Source organism: Drosophila mojavensis, unplaced genomic scaffold (genome assembly GCF_018153725.1).
Source record: "Drosophila mojavensis isolate 15081-1352.22 unplaced genomic scaffold, ASM1815372v1 contig_136, whole genome shotgun sequence".
Lineage (NCBI taxonomy): Eukaryota > Metazoa > Arthropoda > Insecta > Diptera > Drosophilidae > Drosophila > Drosophila mojavensis.
Window position 1 is genome coordinate 19140128 of NW_025318667.1, and position 17629 is coordinate 19157756.

Below are 17629 nucleotides of genomic sequence, written 5' to 3' on the forward strand. Positions count from 1 at the left end.
CAAAATAAATATAGCTCATGTGATAGATGTATGTAGCGCATTAACATGGCAAAGCAACATCAGCAATTGCAGGTCTATAATTAACATATTTAAAAATAAAATAGTTAGTACAAATTTATATTTTCTAATAAGCGTTTCATTTATGTAAATAAATGGCATTAATAAATTTTATATTATTTTATCACTATAGTTTTCTATACATTTTCAAATTTAAGAACAATTCGGGAATGTCACAAAAAATACTAGCCTGCATTGTCGTTGGCATATTGACTCCGAAAAATACTGCTTTGGCCGACGTGGTCACACTCGAAACAGAAACAGTCGAATGTAAGAATACGTTTGGAGCGAACAAAATAAACAGGTGGAATGCTGGATGTTTCATAATGATACGCAATGTTGTGGTGGGCATATCCGGAGGCGTGGATAGTGCAGTCAGCGCCCATCTGCTCAAGGAGCGAGGGTTTAATGTGCTCGGCGTATTTATGCGCAACTGGGATGAGCACGACGAGGCCGGTCGTTGCAGTGGCGAGCAGGACTTAAAGGATGCGGAATGGGCTTGCCGGAGATTAAATATTGAATTACGCCAAGTCAATTATGTGAAGCAATACTGGACATCGGTATTTAGCCAGTTCTTGGACGACTATCAACAGGGCCTGACACCTAATCCGGACATATTGTGCAACAAGCATATCAAATTCGACCTGTTCCATCAGCACGCTCTTCAGACGCTGCAATACGATGCCATAGCCACTGGCCATTATGCTCGCAATAGTCTGGGTGACTTTCTGGAGCATGCCGGCAGCCAGATGACGGAAGATGTTCGCCTGCTCATACCCGCCGACACGTTCAAGGATCAGACCTTCTTTCTAGCCGGCATAGCACAGGCGGCACTCCGACGCACAATGTTCCCGCTGGGCGGACTGAAGAAGACTGCCGTAAAGGAATTAGCGCGTCGCATCGGCCTGCAGCGGCTAGCCGAAAAGCGTGAGAGCACTGGCATCTGCTTTGTGGGCAAGCGCGACTTCAAGGCATTTATACGGGAGGTAAATATATACTCAAGTGATTCCCAATCAACCACTCACAATTTCTATTCTCTGCAAATAGTACATTACCTCCAAGCCAGGCAACTTTGTGGACATCGATAGTGGCCGCATTGTGGGCACCCACGAAGGCGTTCACCAGTGGACCGTGGGTCAGCGCTGTCGCCTCAGTTCCTATCTGCAGCCGTACTTTGTGGCCCGCAAAGATGCAGCCAGCAATATCATCTATGTAGCCGCCGGCCATGAGCATCCCGCGCTACACAGCACCCGCATTCACATTGACGCAGTCAATTGGCTGTGCAGCCGGGCACGGCAGCAGCTGGCCACAGAAGGCAGTCTGCGTTGCCGCTTCCGGTTCCAGCACACCAAGCCTCTCGTCGACTGCCAGCTGCGGCCATTCGAGGTGCAGCTGGATGCACCACTTCGCGCCATCACACCAGGTCAATACGCTGTCTTCTATGACGATGTGGCTTGCCTGGGAGCTGCCCGCATTCTGCATGGCGAACCGTTGCAGTGCCTGGAGCAGCAAGTGGCCATGGAGCGATAGTAGTTAGTTAAATAACTGATGTATATATGTTTTATATAAATATATTTGTGTTCTATATGAATGTTATAACTTTTGATAGGGTAACTGCCAGGCGAAAGAGATGAAAATCTCCTCTGAGATACAAGCAATACATATACACATATATAAATATAAGAAAACATCCATTTTGTATAGTAAACACATGTGCTATTATTATTATATATTTGTTGTCTGTTTTACACAATTTCAAATCGGATGCCACAAACGCATAACTTAAGTCTACTTCCATATATTCAATTTGTAGGTCGGCTTAACATAGTTTACATAGTCTTATTGACAATCGCTTTGATTACATTTTTATAATTATTTTCTATGAGTAGTCTTAAATGCAATGTCGAACAAAATTGCTAGGCTAGTAAAAAAAAAAACAATTGTTTATAAATTAGATTATCTTAAGTTAGATCTGGTCTGGGGTTGCGCAAGGTTCGTTGGATGAATATACTGTCTTAGGGGCTAAACTAGACTATATTTGTGGGGTGGGCATTTGAGCCTAGGTTAGAAGCACGGTCAACGCATCTAGAAATCGGGTCAAGTCACTCTGGCGCAGTTGCACAATGGACGGCTCAAAGAAATCCTGGAGTAGGTTAGTCTTGCTCTTCTGTGCCGCCTGATCGAAAGCCTTGCCAAAGAAGTTCTTTGGCGAATCCTCGCGCACCGGCGCAATGCCCACCAGCAGGCACATGCCCTGCGACGCATCCAGTGGGCAGGTGGCTATCAGTGGCAGATCCGGAGCCTGACGCACCCTCGTCGTGGCCACATGGCCATGCAGCACGAATTTGGCCAGCAGAGCCAGTGCATAGGGATACGAGAAGAACGCATGCTCCTCCTGCAGCACATAGTAAAAGAAGGAGCCAGTGGAGTGTACCTGATGCGCCTCCAGGCAGCTCTGCACCTGCCGGAAGATGGCCGCATGCAGCAGCTTGGCATTGTCAATACCCACGTTGAGCAGCTGCTTGTGCTGGCGCGACAGTGCGTCTGATGCCTCCATAAAGCAATCCTCTGGCGTCTTATGCTTCTTCACCGATTGCAGAATGGCCAACAGCGCGTAGACATAGTCGGCCGCTGCATACCGACTGCGATAGCCATAGCTGAGCGTAAAGGTGCCATAGACGATGTCGGGTATGCCATATTTTTCGGCCAGCTGCTCCACCATAGAGTAGAACTCCTTGCGCAAGATCAGGTCCATGGCGCTGTACGTTTGTCGCGCATGCACCAACGGCAGGCCCATCTCGACCAGCAGCTCATGGAGACGCTTCTCACCCCTCAGGGTCCACAGCTTGAGCTTACAAGCGGAATAGCGCGAGTAGCTGGCAATCAAAGGAATACTTAAGTCCAATCGAGGATTTCATGACTCTCTACTAGCTACACTTACCGCATGGACTCGGTTACCGTCCAGTGCCTGTAGAGCACCAGGTGCAAGTCGTTCTCGAAGTTGATCTTCGATGCACTCATTGTGTTCTGATCGTTCGTCTTGTTGGTGAGGCGCGACACGTGCGACTGTATGTTCTCCAGCTCGAGTGTATAGGCGGCGCTCTCGATCTTGCCCAGCAGCAGCTGCTCACTGATGCCGACTATCGCCCACCAGAGCAGATCCATGTTGTCCTTGGACAGCTTCCAGGCCAGCTCGAAGATGTACAGCGCCGTCGATCGGCCGTAGTAGCTGAATTGTGTGTAGTCAAACATGATGCGATCCCGCTCCGATTCCCATTGACGTCTGGCTCTCTGCCGCAGAATGCGTTGCTCATGTTTCTGCATGCGGCTGAGCTTGGGAGCGCGTACCCTCTCGGAGCTATCGCCGTCGCCGTTGCCGTCATCAGATTCGCCTGCGCCGCTATCACCATTTTCATCCCCGTCCTCATCCTCGTCGTCGTCGTCGTCGCCATCCTCACCCTCAGAATCGTAAAATATGCTTTCGAATCCTGGTATGTTTTCCTCCAGAGCTGGATCGCCCAGAATGCACACCTGCCGATCGCTGTAAACATTGCAAACGTCCAGCGGTCGATGGGAGTCGCAGATGTAGAAGGTGACATCCTCCGCTGGCTGCAGCAGCTCCACAATGTCTACACATCCGCCGCAATTGATCAGCAGCACGTACTTAACATCGGCTTGGTGCTCCGAGTAGGCGCGCTTCAATCCCGTCACGCCCATGATGGGCACCACAGTGTAGAGCATGTGATCATATTTGAAGAGCGATTGCAGAATTTTGCTGGCGCAGATCGCGTCGACGTCATAATTGACAATAATCAAAATACGCTTGCCTATCAGTTGTCTGTAAAAGTCATTCTTCAAGTCCTGTATGAACATGTTTGCTGCGCGCACAATATACCCTAAAGCGCGGGGCTTTAGTAACAAATCGATCGGTACGGACAAAAAAAAAAAAAAAAATAATAATAATAATAACAAATTGTACAAATAAATAATTAAAAAGGCCGAATCGCGATACGCGTCGGTGCTAAGCGTCGTTTCAATTTATTGCTGTTGCTTTTACGGCACTTAGTTGGCCTTTATTGCGCGTTGCATTTTGCTGAATTAGCTTTTGGTCGCTCTTTCGCACAGAGTTTCGCATTCAGGTCTTTGTGGACTGCATGCCCCACAGCTGCGGGATCGAATTAAGGCGGGAAACTTACAGCTGTTTACTGTGTCGGCGCACCCCTGCGAATGGCAACTTTTTATTGCGGGCTGCCATTTCTGGGAGGCGTTTCTAAGTTGTGTATTTATTGTCTTGCATGCCGTTTAATTGTTATAAAAATCAATCCTACAATAAATTGCACTTCAGAATAATTGATACTCAATATTATATATAATTTATATCAAAAGTTTATTTCGACGATTATTCTCTTATTGATCGATTACTCAATGTATCGAAAGTGAACACGATTAATAGTTCGAATATCCAATATCGTCTCGTGTGTCCTAGGGTTAAATATTAACACTAACCAGATCTCTGGTTAGTGATATTAAGTTCGCTTCTTTTGAATCAGGAAATTAACAGTTCATAAGTTATATGAATTAAAGTACATTCAGCCATGGGAAACAACAAGGGCAATCGGAAATCTCTGTCCCAGCAACACGTTTGCTCCAGAATGAATTTCTTGTACCAGGCCTCCAATTTAATGGCGCATAGCAACAACAACACGCTGGCCGCTTATTATGGCAAGCTTTGCCGCAACGTGGGCACCAAGGCGCTGATTAAGATGTGAGTTCGAGTCGATATTGTGTATATATACATAATAACATTTTCATTCTTGAGATAGATCACCGACACTGAAACGCACGCTATGCAGGCGCTGTTCCTTGCCGCTGCTGCCAGGCATCAACACCACGTTAGAGGTGGAGCAACAGCAGACAAATCCCAAAGAAGTGGAGATGGCGACAAACACTTCCAGTAAACGACGCCATCGCCGGTTGCGTGGCAAGCGCAACGAGTGCCACAACAAAGGTGCGAACGCCATTAGCTCAAAAGAAGCCGCATCCGCTGTCAGCATAGATGAGAAAACCCAGTTGAACATGGAGTGTGGTCTGTGCGGTGCGAATCGTCGGTTTCATGTTGACACACGTAATGAGTGCTGGCCGGAACGTGCTGAGGCTATTGTCCATGTAATACAACTGGGCAATCAAACGGACTCAGATGGCAATAAGGGAGAGAGCGAAGCAATTCAAGAGCAGCGATAAGCGGATGACACGTGCAGCAACACTTGTTGATAAGCGATGAACACTATCACCCATCGGCTGTTCCCGGTTCATTGTTCACTCTTTAGTATTTGTCAACATGCTGAGTTGCAAGCATTTGATTGGTCCGCTGCTAAATCGACAATTTCGGCGGCACGCCAGCGGCATTACGGCCCAGCTGCTAGAGCAGCGATACGTGGAGCTGGCGCAGCCAGATGGACAAAGGCTGAAGTACCCAAGCATTTGGCTGCGAGACAATTGTCAGTGCCCGGAGTGCTTCCATGCAGAGACTAGAGCACGCAAAAGCCACTGGGAACGCGGCCCGCTGCACGTTAAGGCGAAACGCGTGAGCTACGACGAGAAGAGCCAACAGCTGATTGTCAACTGGGAGGACGCGCACAGCTCCAGCTACGACTTGGAGTGGTTACAGGATCGCGACTTTGGCCAGCAGTCGAGGCAACGATATCTGAATGAGGTCTACAAGCCGCCGGTTCAGCTGTGGGGCAAGTCACAGTTTGGCGAGGTCACACGCGAGTTTTCGTATGATGATGTGCTCAAGCAGGATTCAGTTTTGCGCGACTGGCTCGAGGCATTGGCCGTCCAGGGCTTCGCGCTATTACATGGTGCGCCCCACGACACAGAAGTCGCACGCCATCTGGCCGAACGCATAGGCCATATAAAGCGCACCACCTACGGGTAAAACTCTGCATTTCAATTCGATATTGTCTAAACTAATTGCAATTTGTTTGTTGCCTGTGCTAGGGATGTGTTTGAGGTGAAGTCGAAGCCCAATGCCAAGAACTATGCGTATTTGATGACCCCGCTGCCGCTCCACACGGACATGCCCTACTATGAGTACAAGGCGGGCATCAATATTTTGCATACACTGGTTCAATCATCGTCACCGGGTGGAGCCAATATGATGACCGACGGATTCTTCATAGCCGACAAGATGCGTCGCGAGCATCCAGACTATTACGAGGTGTTGCGCACCATTCCTGTGAATTGGTTCGACATTGGACACGATGGCGACGCGGGCAAACCGTTTCATAGCCTGTGGCGTGCGCCCGTCATCTGCTTGGACGTTGATGGCCAGTTTGCGCGGATCAATCAGAACACTACTAAGCGCGACAGTCGCTTTACTGTGCCGTTGGACCAGGCCATGTCGTGGTACGAGGCCTACGATAAGTTTCTTCAACTGGCCCAAGCTGAAGCTGTGGAGTTCAAGACGCGTGCGGGCGATGTGTTTGTGTTTAACAATCTTCGCATGCTGCACGGTCGTACGGCGTACGAAGACTCACCAGACAACAAGCGGCATCTCATAGGAGCCTATGTTGACTGGGATATTATTTACTCCAAGCTACGTACGCTTAAGTTCCCAAACGCAAGGAATTAGACACCACATACTGATTGACTGTTCAGTAAAAGACTACTAGATAAAATAAAGTTTTGTATTTCTCTACATGTATATGACTATGAAAAGTTTCCATTGCTTGGCATTTCAGTATATATTTTTTAGATTTCAAAAAGAAAACCCGCCTTGACATAGCCTAGAAAATTTTTATCGATATCGATATTTCTCGGCCGTAAAAATACTGACCATTCTGTGCCATTGCCAAGAACTGCTCTGGAAACTATCGACAACGCGAATACATCGATATATTTCCATTTAACCCTTGTCTGGCACATGCATATCAACATCAACAAGAAAAACACATTTGGTGGCAAAAATAAAATGAAAATTGCAACAAATAAAAGTGCTTAAGCCAAATCGAAGTGGGAGTGCTTGTGTGTGTATATATCTATAAGAGTGTAGGCACATTGCGAATTCCAAAGAAATGATGCCCTACAATATGCGTGCCTGCGGCAGCAACGCAATGGTACGTGAGTACGCTGGCGGCAGCATCAATGGCATTCTGCGCAAAACGGGTGGCGTTGCAGCAGCATCGGCAACCGCATTGGGCATGGGCCCAAATGGCGTGGCGGCCGATCCCCGCCAGCCCCCGCTGGAGCTGTTGGTTTTTGGCTATGCGTGCAAAATTTTTCGGGACGATGAGAAGGCGCGTGAGATGGACCATGGCAAACAGCTGATACCCTGGATGGGCGATGTAAATCTCAAAATAGACAGGTTAATAATTGTTGCCTGCCGGCGGCACTAAGCTTAAATATACCTAATATAATACCACTATACAACCATACATATTCTACTTGTATGTGTGTATATATATATACATATATGTATGTTACATCTGGATCCCATATGTTTATGTAGCCGAAGAGTGAAACAAAGTGACTGGCATAGTTCACTAGCCGTCTATAACTATCATAATTACTCAACAATATACACACACCTAGTTATGAAGCAACCCACGAATGCAAAGTTCATAGCCGGAAATGAGCGCGGCCCAACCGAAACCCCGACAGAGACGCCGACCGAGACCCGAACCGTAGAGCTCCAACAGAACGAAAAATTTGTGACAGTTTCTCTTCTTGTTTCTTCGGGTAGAGTCGAGAACCCTTTTCGTAGACGACGAACCTTAGCTGACCTCTGAACGTATATAAATAATATATTGTAGTAGGAAGGGAGACCGGACTGACCTAGCCCTAGGCCCTGCAACTGTAAAAGCTTTCTCATTGTAATAACAGCTCTTTTCAGTGCTTCTCAAACTGTAATATAATTTTAAACAAATTCTTGAACTGTAATCGTCAAACAATTAACTTTTTTTTAGCAACCGGAGCGGTATGTATGAATGATTAAGACCTACCTAATAATTGATAAAAATATATATATACATATACATAATTATAGACATTTAATTTAACCAATACCAATTTATTTAACAACTGTGTGAAGCAATTTGATCGAGATGCAAATTTCTTTTCCGTTCCGAAAGATCGATAGATCTTTTGATTTTTTTATTTGATTTCAACTGTGTCTATGCGTGCGTGCGTGTGTGTATGTGTGTGTGCGTCTATGTATGCGTGTGTACGTGTGATTGAGAGTGATAAGCGCCATCTCATCGATATCGATGCTGTCAACTAACAACGTTCTTTTTCCCGTTTATATTTCTCTTATTCTTTTCTTTGGACACCCACCCACACACATTCACACATGCACGCACACACTTACACACACACATCTATATATATATGTGTATATAGATATGACGTGCGTGGAGCGTTGTGCGAACTATCGACATACGAGGCGCCACCTGGGGGCTACGGCAATCGACTTGAATACCTGAGCGCCGACGAGCAGCGAGCGGAGCAGCTGTGCGAAGAGGAGCGCTACCTGTTCCTGTACAACAACGAAGAAGAGCTACGGCTGCAGCAAGGTAAGTACAGCCACCGGCGTTGCGTACGCAAAGCTTACTCTCAATGCGAATTGAATGTACTACTGTTTAAATTCTAAGTGCCAAGAAATACCGATATCTAAACGAAAAAAGATCAAAATCAAATAAATAAAAAAAAAAAAAAAAAAAAAAAACGAAAAAAAAAATCATGCCTTAATTCAAGACCAAAATATTAAAAAGAATACGATCGAGTTAGAAGAATAGAAATCATATGAAAAGCAAGTAGCACCAATATTCAAATATCCATCAACGACAACAGCCGCATCAATGAAACAATGTAATTAATGCGTATATCAACGTAAGTTTCGACCAATGCCCTGTGGGTGGTACCGCCGTGGTTCAGGTAAATAGCAACCACATGACATTTAACAAATTAAACCATTTTTTACAGATTCCGCAACTTGGGATTCTACATCTCTCTCTATCTCTATCTAATAAGTTCCACTGTTTGGAGCCTCCTATACTAAAATGAAACTCTCAAAGAATGCAAAAAATGCGAAAGTCAAGAGAGAGAAAAAAAAAACAAACACAAAAATAAGATTTAAATCAAAATCCAGAAACTTAATCTATGAATTTCATGCGTTTTTGAATCAGAGTATTCCGTTATCTCTGCCCTAGTGGCTCGCGCTGTTTGATATTCGCTGGTATTGTTGTACTAAAGTCGCTACGTTTGTCTTGTGTTTTCTTATTTTTGCCAACACTCATATGCACATATTGCCACACTGACACACACCGACACACACTCACGCAACCGCAACCGCAATTCAACTCGCACTCCATCATCGACATACACTCACCTACAGAGGAGGATCTGAAGCGCCTGCAGCAGGAGACGTCGGGCGGCAACTATAGCCAAGTAGACTTCCATTACGATGGCCAGTCCACGTGCAGCTCATCCGGTGCTGACAATACAACATCGCCAACATCGGAGTCCTCGACACTCACTGAGGAATCCGAGTTGCCCTACACGCTGCCACCCACTCTTCTCGTCGCGCCCGCTCCGGGCATGCAGCTGGTAAGTTGGCAATAGTCGGATATGATGGCATAATATATTCTAACCTGCCTCCCCTCATCTGGCAGCCGGAGACAATGAAACAGCATGCGATTATTGAGAAGACGGCGCGATTCATTGCCACCCAGGGTGCTCAGATGGAGATCCTAATTAAAGCCAAGCAGGCCAACAATGCACAGTTTGACTTCCTGTCGCAGGGCAGTCAGCTGCAGCCATATTATCGCCATCTGCTCGCCGCCATCAAGCAGGGCAAGTTCGCGGCTTCTGTGCAGGCGCCATTGGACAAAGGCAGCGGCACAAGCGACGCCAACGCGGCATCCGAGAGTCCGAAGCCCAGCCAGCAAGTTATTACGGTGCCCACCATCAAATACAAGCCGTCGGCCAATTGCGCCTACACACAACTCATTAGCAAGATCAAGGGGGTGCCGCTTCAGACAGTTCTAGACGATGACGCCGCATCACAGCATTCCGCCGGAACCGCCTCTCCGACGCCCAGCGCGAAGTCAGAGTGCCACAGCCAAAGCAGCACTACCGCCACTGCATCCAATGGCGAGTTTACGCCTGTCCTGCTGCAGTACAATGGGAGCACATTTGCCCACGAAGCGGAGGAGGACAACGCCAACGATGCTCCGCCCAAGGTGGAGCTATTGAAGAACACCAGCGCACTGGCCCTAGCCCAAAACTACAGTTCGGACAGTGACGAAGAGGAGGATGAGAACGATGAGACAGCTGAGCAACAGTCACAACGATCCACACAATCAGACGCAACGAGCAACAGCGGCACCACCACCACTACCACCAGCACCACTACAACCAGCCCCACTGCAAAACCCTCTGCGGTGCTGGCACCACCACCGTTGCTAACTTTTCCAATGCCCGAAGAGACGCTGCGTCATATCATAGACAAGACGGCAACCTATGTCATTAAGAATGGCCGCCAGTTCGAGGAGACGCTGCGCACCAAAAGCGTGGAACGCTTCAATTTCTTGCTTCCAGAGCACAAGTACTATGCGTATTATATGTACAAAATAACTGGCGATGTGGACGCCGCTTCCAAGGAGGAGAAGACTCGCAAGGCGGCTGCTGTGGCCGCTGCCCTGATCAGCAAAAAGGGTCTGGGCGGCGGCACAGCTGCTACCGCTGCCAACGTCAGTGAGAAGGGTGCGTATATTGCTCAATATAGCAGATGTAAAAATGCATAACTCATTTGCACAATTTTTCTCTTGCAGCGCACGTTAGTTTTGCTATACGTGCCCGAGATGAGAACACAGCCTTGCACCCGGCACTGCCGCAGGAAGTCAGCGATGAGGATGAGCAAAAGGCCAAGTCAAATGCCGAGCAAGTGCGGCCGGGCATGCCGGACAGCGTGCAACGTGCCATCAAGCAAGTGGAGACGCAATTGCTAGCTAGAACGGGCGGTCCGAAAGGCGCAACGGCAGGCTCACCAGCAACAACGACGTCTCCACTCAAAGAGCAACGCCAAGGTGTGTATGGGCTATCGAATCAATTAGAAAGAGATGGCGAGAGTGAGAGAGGGACAGAGTGTAATGATTTGTGATTTCATTTTTCCTCCACTACAGCCGAGGAGCGTGTCAAGGATAAGCTGGCGCAGATCGCGCGGGACAAGCTGAATGGCATGGTCTCGCGCGAGAAGCAATTGCAGCTGGAGCGCAAGCGCAAGGCCATGGCATTTCTCAATCAAATTAAATGTAAGTTAGCAATTGAAAAAGCAATACACACATCAATAACTCTGTATTCGTGTTTAGCTGAGAGCACTGCCATTGGCCCAGCAATGGGATCGGAGGCGACGGCTGCATCAAACAGCGAATCGGTTGTGACAGCTGACAGCGTAAATAGTGACTCCAACGACTCGGTGCGTTCCATACCAATCACCTACTTTGGACCTGATGATGATGATGACGACGATGACGAAAATGATGTCGGCGTGCAAAGGAATTCGCGCATGCGCGACGATGATGAGGACAATGGTGGGGATCTGGAGAAATACAATCTGCTAAACGATGATAGCACCAATACGTTCACCAGCAAAGCAGCGCCAACTGCTGCTGCAGTAACAGCGTCCGTTCTGCTGTCCGATGACGATGATGTCCAGCTGGTGTCATCATCGTTGGCTGTGCGACATCGTAAGACTGGCCGTCGGAGTCGCAGTCGCAGTCGCAGCAGGCGCAGCAGCAGCAGCAGCTCCACAACCCATGATGCTTCAGTGACCTCATCCAGCAGCAGTGCCAGCTGCCGGCGCAGTCGTAGTCGTAGCCTGCATCGGCAGCGGCACAGCCGCAAAGCTAGCTCCATAGCAAAACATAAACGTCGACGTCACAGTCGAAGTCGAAGTCGCAGTCACAGTCGCAGTCGCAGTTTGACGCGCAGTCGTAGTCGTAGTCGTAGTCGCAGTCGCAGCCGTAGCAGCAGCCATTCGGACTCACGCCGTCATCGTGATCATCATCATCGGGATAAAGAGGAAAGCTCATCTCGGCGAAGAAATCATCAGCGCCATCCGGCCAAAAAGAGTCACAAGCGGCACAAACGGCGTCGCCGCAGCAGCTGCGGCTCCGCTTCCCAATGAACCGTGTCATTGTCTTAAGTATATTAGGGTCTAAGTTCTAAAGAGTGTACATTTCCTTCTTTTTTTTTAATGTTCAGCAAATGTTTTGAAGGCGGTATTGGTCGTCAATAATAAATTTTGAGTGTAAGAAAAAACAAGTTGTTCAGATGAGTTCAGATATTCGTTAAGTTGTAAAGCATCATATTGAAGGGATACCTATGCATAGACTTAAGGGAAATGTGTATATGTCTCTGGATATACATACTTGCTCGAGGTCTGTCGCATCATTTCGTTGATTGTAAGTAGAGAAAAAGAAAAGTTCTCTAGGAAGAAAATCGATATATTATAATAGTTGTTCTACGCATGTAGCTAAGGTATGTATTTTTTCAATGTTTAGAGATTAGTTATAGATACAATGCATTGCATTATTATAAGCAACATTCTTTGTAAATTTGGTGTTACAGGTTTGGTTAATAAAGCTATATAGTATATGAGGGCTTTCCCACGAAAGTAATAGTAGGGGGAAATTATATAGTAGCTAATATAGTTAATAGTAATAGTAGATTGAATATATGTATATCTAAGTGGATATATGCTGTAGAGAGAGCTCTAAAACTCTAGAACGCCAGGCAAATATTTATCAATAAGCGTTTGGTAGTAGGGCCACAGAGCTTCAATATCGGGCACCACTTCGCTCTTTGTGTAGAGATCGTAGCGGCTGTAGGCAGAGGAAATTTCACCAATATAGTATTACAAATACAGGCTAATGTAACTCCTCAACTCACTTGAAAATCAAGACCCATTTCCTGGTCTCTTCGTCCTTTGGCGCCTCCAGGTGCTTGTAGTCGCCTCCGTTGTGCCAGGGATAGAAGGAATGGAAGCGTATTATATTGCAGGCCACATGGGGCAACTTGGTCTTGTTGTGCTTGAGCACTGAGTACATGTACTCATCGTGGCCCCAGGACATAAGCAGATTGTCGATTCCACAGTTCGGCTTGTACATGCCGTACTCAGTGTTGTACTTGGGATTGTCGCCATCGGGATTGCCCACAAAGCTGTCGTTGCGATAGACAATGCTGTCGCCCCAGCGACAGCCCACCACAAAGGTGTCGCCCACAACGGCCCATTGGGGCTCATTGTAGAATGCCATGATCTTGCCCAGGTCGTGGATCAGCGCCGTCAAGTGAAGCCAATCGTGCTCGGGGAATTCGGAGCGGGCCCGCTCGGCTGCCTGGAAGGCGTGAATGATGTTGGGCAGATCCAAGTCGGGATCGGACTCGTCCACCAAATCATTGAGCTTCTCCAATGCCTCACGCACCGTCATCTTAATGGTGTTGAACTTCAGCCAGTGCTCACGACGTCCTGCGCATGGAAACAATACTTGAATAATGACGGACGATGCAGCTAAGGATCGCAATTACCTTTGACAAAGTCCACAGTTTGGTTTAGGTGCATCTCCCGGTAGGTGCGGCGCACGCGTTCCTTGAGCGGGTCCTCGGTATCGACGCTGTAGTCTCGAAACTGCGATGGACTCTTATCGGCAAATGTGGGCTCCGGCCGCAGCAGCTCCGAAGGATCCAGAAAGAAGATTTCATGCTAAGCAAGTACAGAGAGAGAAAAAAGGGAGATACAATTATTTCAATAGAAGCAAACACTATTCCGACTCTAACTTTTACCTCTTTTAAGATTCTCATTTTCGAAACACAAGAAACTGCTCGAAAATCTAAGAAAGTTCAATTTGTCGGCTCCAAGTACCGTACGGCTGGCCGAACAAGATGCTATTGAATCGCCAGCTAGTCCGGGCGCACACTTTTATAGATCACCGAGCTATATGTTCTCGCTCTCATCTGGGGTACATACAGTACTTCTATGGTATACTATATGATTTATAGCACTTTTGTTGTTATTCAAAGCAAATACACTCACATAAATTTATATATACATATAATATATATACCTAATCAGTTATCAATGTGGGACCCCACTTAAGTCATCGCACATAGAAGTTGTGGCTGTAGGAAATACGTCCGATTCGGGCTCACTTAACGTTCCGGCTGCATGAAATCCCGTAAGTGCATGCCCAAAGTCATATATCTGAAGCTCAAGTCTGAGCCATATCCGCGACTCGAGCATTGCCTTAACACGTGCTCGCTTATCTGTCCCTATATAAACACATATATAATTTATATATATAATATTTATGTGCATATATTATTTTTTATACACTATATTCAACTAAAGGCTGCACTTGACCGATAAGAATTTTAACTGGAGCAAGTGCAAGTCCGTTGAAATTAAAACACACATATCAAATTTCATTGCGCGAAACTGTTCCAAGCTTATTAAGAGAGTTTCTTTTGAGAGAGTTACTTTACTTTAAGTGAATATATATATAATATATTTATAAATAAATATTTATTATTTACGCAAAAGTCAACTTTTTGGTTATTTGTGTTGATTTCTAGTTTTATTGTTTTTTGTTTGTCTGCCTTTAAATTACGTTGATTTTGAAATAAAATTACGTCGTAATTTTGATGTATAGTATACCATACCATAGTATGAGCTAGGAACTTAAGTTTAGTAGAGGTGACACAATTGCATAAGGGCTTACAAGATTAGGTAAGCCTGTTTTGCGTTAATTCCAATTGAACGGAATCTTACAAGATCGGAATCAACTTTAGGTAGTGGATCCAAAAATTGATTAGCTTCTCCCATTTTGTTTTTTAGGTATATATTTTTTTCATATCTAATTATTATAGTTTTATATATTTTAATACTAAAATATATATAATATATATCTCAAAGCCTTTTGTATAATTCTGAGATGTTCCGGTTTCGCTTGAATTTATTTATTTATTTTTTCTGTTATTATGAGCCTTGAATGCCATGGACTACGATAGCTTTTGGCGTCACCTTGAGCAAATCGCAGGCAAGGGCAAGCGCTCCAGATTCGCGCGCCCCGGCGTACCGCCAAAATCGCCAAATTGCCGTCTAATCTGGGTACATCGTCATCGAACGCTAAATTAATGTGCCATCAAGGGGGGGATTGCCCAGAGAAAAGTTATCAGTCAGCCGGAGCGACACACACCATATTAAATGACGTCGATGTCCGTCTCCGGATTCTGTGCGTGATTCCGTGCTGTTCCACGGCCGGGCTGCCTGGGGGCTCGAGGGGCTCGTTGTTACCCTGCGACGCAGTACGACGCTGCCACGATTGTGATCATAAAAAAAAAAAGGTCAAGTTGTAACGATCGAGTGCTGGGCGTCAATAAATCTTATCAATTAATAGACACGTGCCCCCAGCCACCGAGTACACTGGACGACAGAATATCGTAACGCAATTATTTATTCAACTCGTAATTAATATGAAATCAGAATGAAATTCATAGTTTGGAAGTATAATTATTTATTTGCATTCATTTAATTAATAAAGTATTTAGTTCTCTTTGGAATGCCCATTTTCTTATCGTTTGTTGTGCTGTGTTGCTGCAAACAATACGAAGTGTGTCCGAGCATTTTATAGAGGTATATTTGGGGTGTTAAAGTCAATGGAAATGTTTCATAATATTTGTATACGCTGTTGTTGTCGTTCACCATTGAAACGAAATGGCACTGAATATAGCTCGGGATGCGAGCTCAAATAGCGTCCATTAAATGCCCAAGTATGAACCGATCGACTGCAATAAGAGTGTATAAATAATAGTTTTTTATACCCTAAAGACATTGTAAGTGGGATTTCAGTATATCATAGTTTTTCAGTAAATGTATGTAAAAGGCAGAAGGGGGCGTTACAGGTCCTATAGAGTATATATATATATATATATAGAGTATATATATATATATATATATATATATATATATATATATATATATATATATATACATATATTAGGTTAACGAACTGTTCGCATCTGGATATCATCCTAAGGGCCCAAAAATTAGATTCTCTATATCTATTGCTCTTCCTATTAATTCATGCAGTATGCAGATGAAGGGTTAGGGTATCATCCAGTAGGGAATTTTCAACTAGAAGAGAACTATTTTTATTTTGATTACTCAACTGCCTGCCAAGGTACAATAATAGACAAGTTATTGAAGCAATCGATTCAATTGACTGCCAAAGATCTATATTTGTAATTTCCAGCTCAAATATATGTAATGTAATATAATTACATAAATGATATGGTATAGATATTTCTGTAGTCTGGTAATCAGCATTGAATACTAAATAGATTAAAATGAATAAAATAGGGAATTAATTAATTGATAATCAAATTAACACTCAAAGACAAAAACATCTATTTATAAGTTCGTATAACAGTTTCGATTGTTGAGTCTATAAATGAGTTTTGCTAATTTTCGGGTTCGTTTCGCTGCCATAGCCATATCAATCACTTTAATGAATGCGGCATGCCTAATTAAATGGCCATAAATTCGTGCGCGCTGATATTAACGAGAGATCACACGCACGGGTCAAAGGCCAGCATCGCACGTGGCTCACTCACAGGCGGAGCAGCAAAGCGAGAATCTTGATGTTGATGCAATTCGAGAAGCGTCAATCGGTTTGCCGGCAGCTGCGGGAGGAGGGTCAACGCCAGATATTTGGCAGGCACGCACAGTGTGCCCTGGCTGGCAAAAGCTTCGCGTGGCGGTGTTGAGCTCGGTGTGTCATAGCCACGCTCCACTGTGCTAATCAAGGTTCATGCAAGGCACAAACATACTTAGTATATTATCAATAAATCATACTCGTCTGCCTTCATTCTGCTGGTTGCTCGTCGAACTCTTCGACTCTGCTTGTTTGTGTGGAATGTATTTTGAATTTTTTCGATGTTTTTCTCGGAGAGATTTTTGCACATGTTTGCAATAATTCATGCCAGGGCTCTGTCTGACAGCTGAGGTCGCCGCCTGGTCAGTGATAGTTGTGTGCGACTGAAAGTTAGATCTGTGTTTCCGCTGTATAACAGCTGTATGACAGTTGTATAACATACTGTTATACATTGCTAAATCATATGTTAGGCATTTGATTTAGCTTTCAATGTATATCAGTGGCAGCAGAGTTCTACAAGCTCTATAATTCTGTATAACAGAATTCAAGGATTTTTAAGGGGGATTTTCAGGGATTTTTAAGGAATACACTCATACTATCAATTTATAACAATCGTATATTCTATAAGAACTTATGAGCATATTTGATATTAGAGAACCACGCTATTAGCTCGAATATATAACGAAGTATAACAGTTGTTTGGCAGTTGTAGGAGATTAGTATTAGAGAGTTCAGCTGTGCCTTTTCGACTGCTACACATGGAAGGCATAAGCGTATTCCTCTCAACAAAATCATTTACTTTTACTTTCAATATATAACAGTTATATATCCGTTGTATAAGAGCTGTATAACAGAATTTA

General features: G+C 45.2%; 6 protein-coding genes across 6 annotated transcripts; 4 read left to right on the forward strand and 2 right to left on the reverse strand.

Moving 5' to 3' along the window:
• The first annotated feature begins 194 nt into the window (after positions 1-194).
• LOC6584233 (mitochondrial tRNA-specific 2-thiouridylase 1) lies at positions 195-1648 on the forward strand. The gene is made up of 2 exons (XM_002009853.4): positions 195-1043; positions 1105-1648. Exons 1-2 carry the CDS (start codon positions 228-230, stop codon positions 1585-1587), a joined length of 1299 nt encoding a protein of 432 aa, XP_002009889.2. The 5' UTR covers positions 195-227; the 3' UTR covers positions 1588-1648.
• Positions 1649-1771: 123 nt separating this feature from the next.
• On the reverse strand, positions 1772-4224 carry LOC6584234 (cell division control protein 45 homolog). Its single transcript, XM_002009854.4, has 2 exons — positions 2999-4224; positions 1772-2933 (listed from the first exon to the last, which is right to left on the reverse strand). Exons 1-2 carry the CDS (start codon positions 3928-3930, stop codon positions 2117-2119), a joined length of 1749 nt encoding a protein of 582 aa, XP_002009890.1. The 5' UTR covers positions 3931-4224; the 3' UTR covers positions 1772-2116.
• Positions 4225-4493: 269 nt separating this feature from the next.
• LOC6584235 (ribonuclease P protein subunit p21) lies at positions 4494-5298 on the forward strand. Its single transcript, XM_002009855.4, has 2 exons — positions 4494-4822; positions 4881-5298. Exons 1-2 carry the CDS (start codon positions 4653-4655, stop codon positions 5296-5298), a joined length of 588 nt encoding a protein of 195 aa, XP_002009891.1. The 5' UTR covers positions 4494-4652.
• An 80-nt stretch (positions 5299-5378) lies between these two features.
• On the forward strand, positions 5379-6763 carry LOC6584236 (gamma-butyrobetaine dioxygenase). The gene is made up of 2 exons (XM_002009856.4): positions 5379-5991; positions 6058-6763. The coding sequence occupies exons 1-2, from the start codon at positions 5396-5398 to the stop codon at positions 6689-6691; spliced, it is 1230 nt and encodes a 409-aa protein (XP_002009892.1). The 5' UTR covers positions 5379-5395; the 3' UTR covers positions 6692-6763.
• Positions 6764-6859: 96 nt separating this feature from the next.
• On the forward strand, positions 6860-12381 carry LOC6584237 (protein suppressor of white apricot). The gene is made up of 7 exons (XM_002009857.4): positions 6860-7423; positions 8458-8630; positions 9452-9663; positions 9729-10821; positions 10890-11144; positions 11241-11369; positions 11427-12381. The coding sequence occupies exons 1-7, from the start codon at positions 7134-7136 to the stop codon at positions 12242-12244; spliced, it is 2970 nt and encodes a 989-aa protein (XP_002009893.1). The 5' UTR covers positions 6860-7133; the 3' UTR covers positions 12245-12381.
• A 191-nt stretch (positions 12382-12572) lies between these two features.
• Positions 12573-14009, reverse strand: LOC6584238 (inositol oxygenase). The gene is made up of 4 exons (XM_002009858.3): positions 13900-14009; positions 13645-13819; positions 13009-13585; positions 12573-12941 (listed from the first exon to the last, which is right to left on the reverse strand). Exons 1-4 carry the CDS (start codon positions 13915-13917, stop codon positions 12833-12835), a joined length of 879 nt encoding a protein of 292 aa, XP_002009894.1. The 5' UTR covers positions 13918-14009; the 3' UTR covers positions 12573-12832.
• Between the last annotated feature and the right edge of the window lie 3620 nt (positions 14010-17629).

Excerpts from the sequence above, each read along its gene's own strand:
- LOC6584238 (XM_002009858.3), bottom strand. Across the intron at positions 13,586-13,644 it reads AACTGTGGACTTTGTCAAAG|GACGTCGTGAGCACTGGCTG; the intron begins GTAATTGCGATC and ends TTCCATGCGCAG. Across the intron at positions 12,942-13,008 it reads AAATGGGTCTTGATTTTCAA|CCGCTACGATCTCTACACAA; the intron begins GTGAGTTGAGGA and ends CTCTGCCTACAG.
- LOC6584234 (XM_002009854.4), bottom strand. The coding sequence starts at position 3,930 with ATGTTCATACAGGACTTGAAGAATGACTTTTACAGACAACTGATAGGC. Across the intron at positions 2,934-2,998 it reads ACGGTAACCGAGTCCATGCG|CTACTCGCGCTATTCCGCTT; the intron begins GTAAGTGTAGCT and ends TTTGATTGCCAG.
- LOC6584236 (XM_002009856.4), top strand. The coding sequence starts at position 5,396 with ATGCTGAGTTGCAAGCATTTGATTGGTCCGCTGCTAAATCGACAATTT. Across the intron at positions 5,992-6,057 it reads ATAAAGCGCACCACCTACGG|GGATGTGTTTGAGGTGAAGT; the intron begins GTAAAACTCTGC and ends TGCCTGTGCTAG.
- LOC6584233 (XM_002009853.4), top strand. The coding sequence starts at position 228 with ATGTCACAAAAAATACTAGCCTGCATTGTCGTTGGCATATTGACTCCG. Across the intron at positions 1,044-1,104 it reads TCAAGGCATTTATACGGGAG|TACATTACCTCCAAGCCAGG; the intron begins GTAAATATATAC and ends CTCTGCAAATAG.
- LOC6584235 (XM_002009855.4), top strand. The coding sequence starts at position 4,653 with ATGGGAAACAACAAGGGCAATCGGAAATCTCTGTCCCAGCAACACGTT. Across the intron at positions 4,823-4,880 it reads ACCAAGGCGCTGATTAAGAT|ATCACCGACACTGAAACGCA; the intron begins GTGAGTTCGAGT and ends TTCTTGAGATAG.
- LOC6584237 (XM_002009857.4), top strand. The coding sequence starts at position 7,134 with ATGATGCCCTACAATATGCGTGCCTGCGGCAGCAACGCAATGGTACGT. Across the intron at positions 8,631-9,451 it reads AGAGCTACGGCTGCAGCAAG|AGGAGGATCTGAAGCGCCTG; the intron begins GTAAGTACAGCC and ends ACTCACCTACAG. Across the intron at positions 11,370-11,426 it reads ATTTCTCAATCAAATTAAAT|CTGAGAGCACTGCCATTGGC; the intron begins GTAAGTTAGCAA and ends ATTCGTGTTTAG.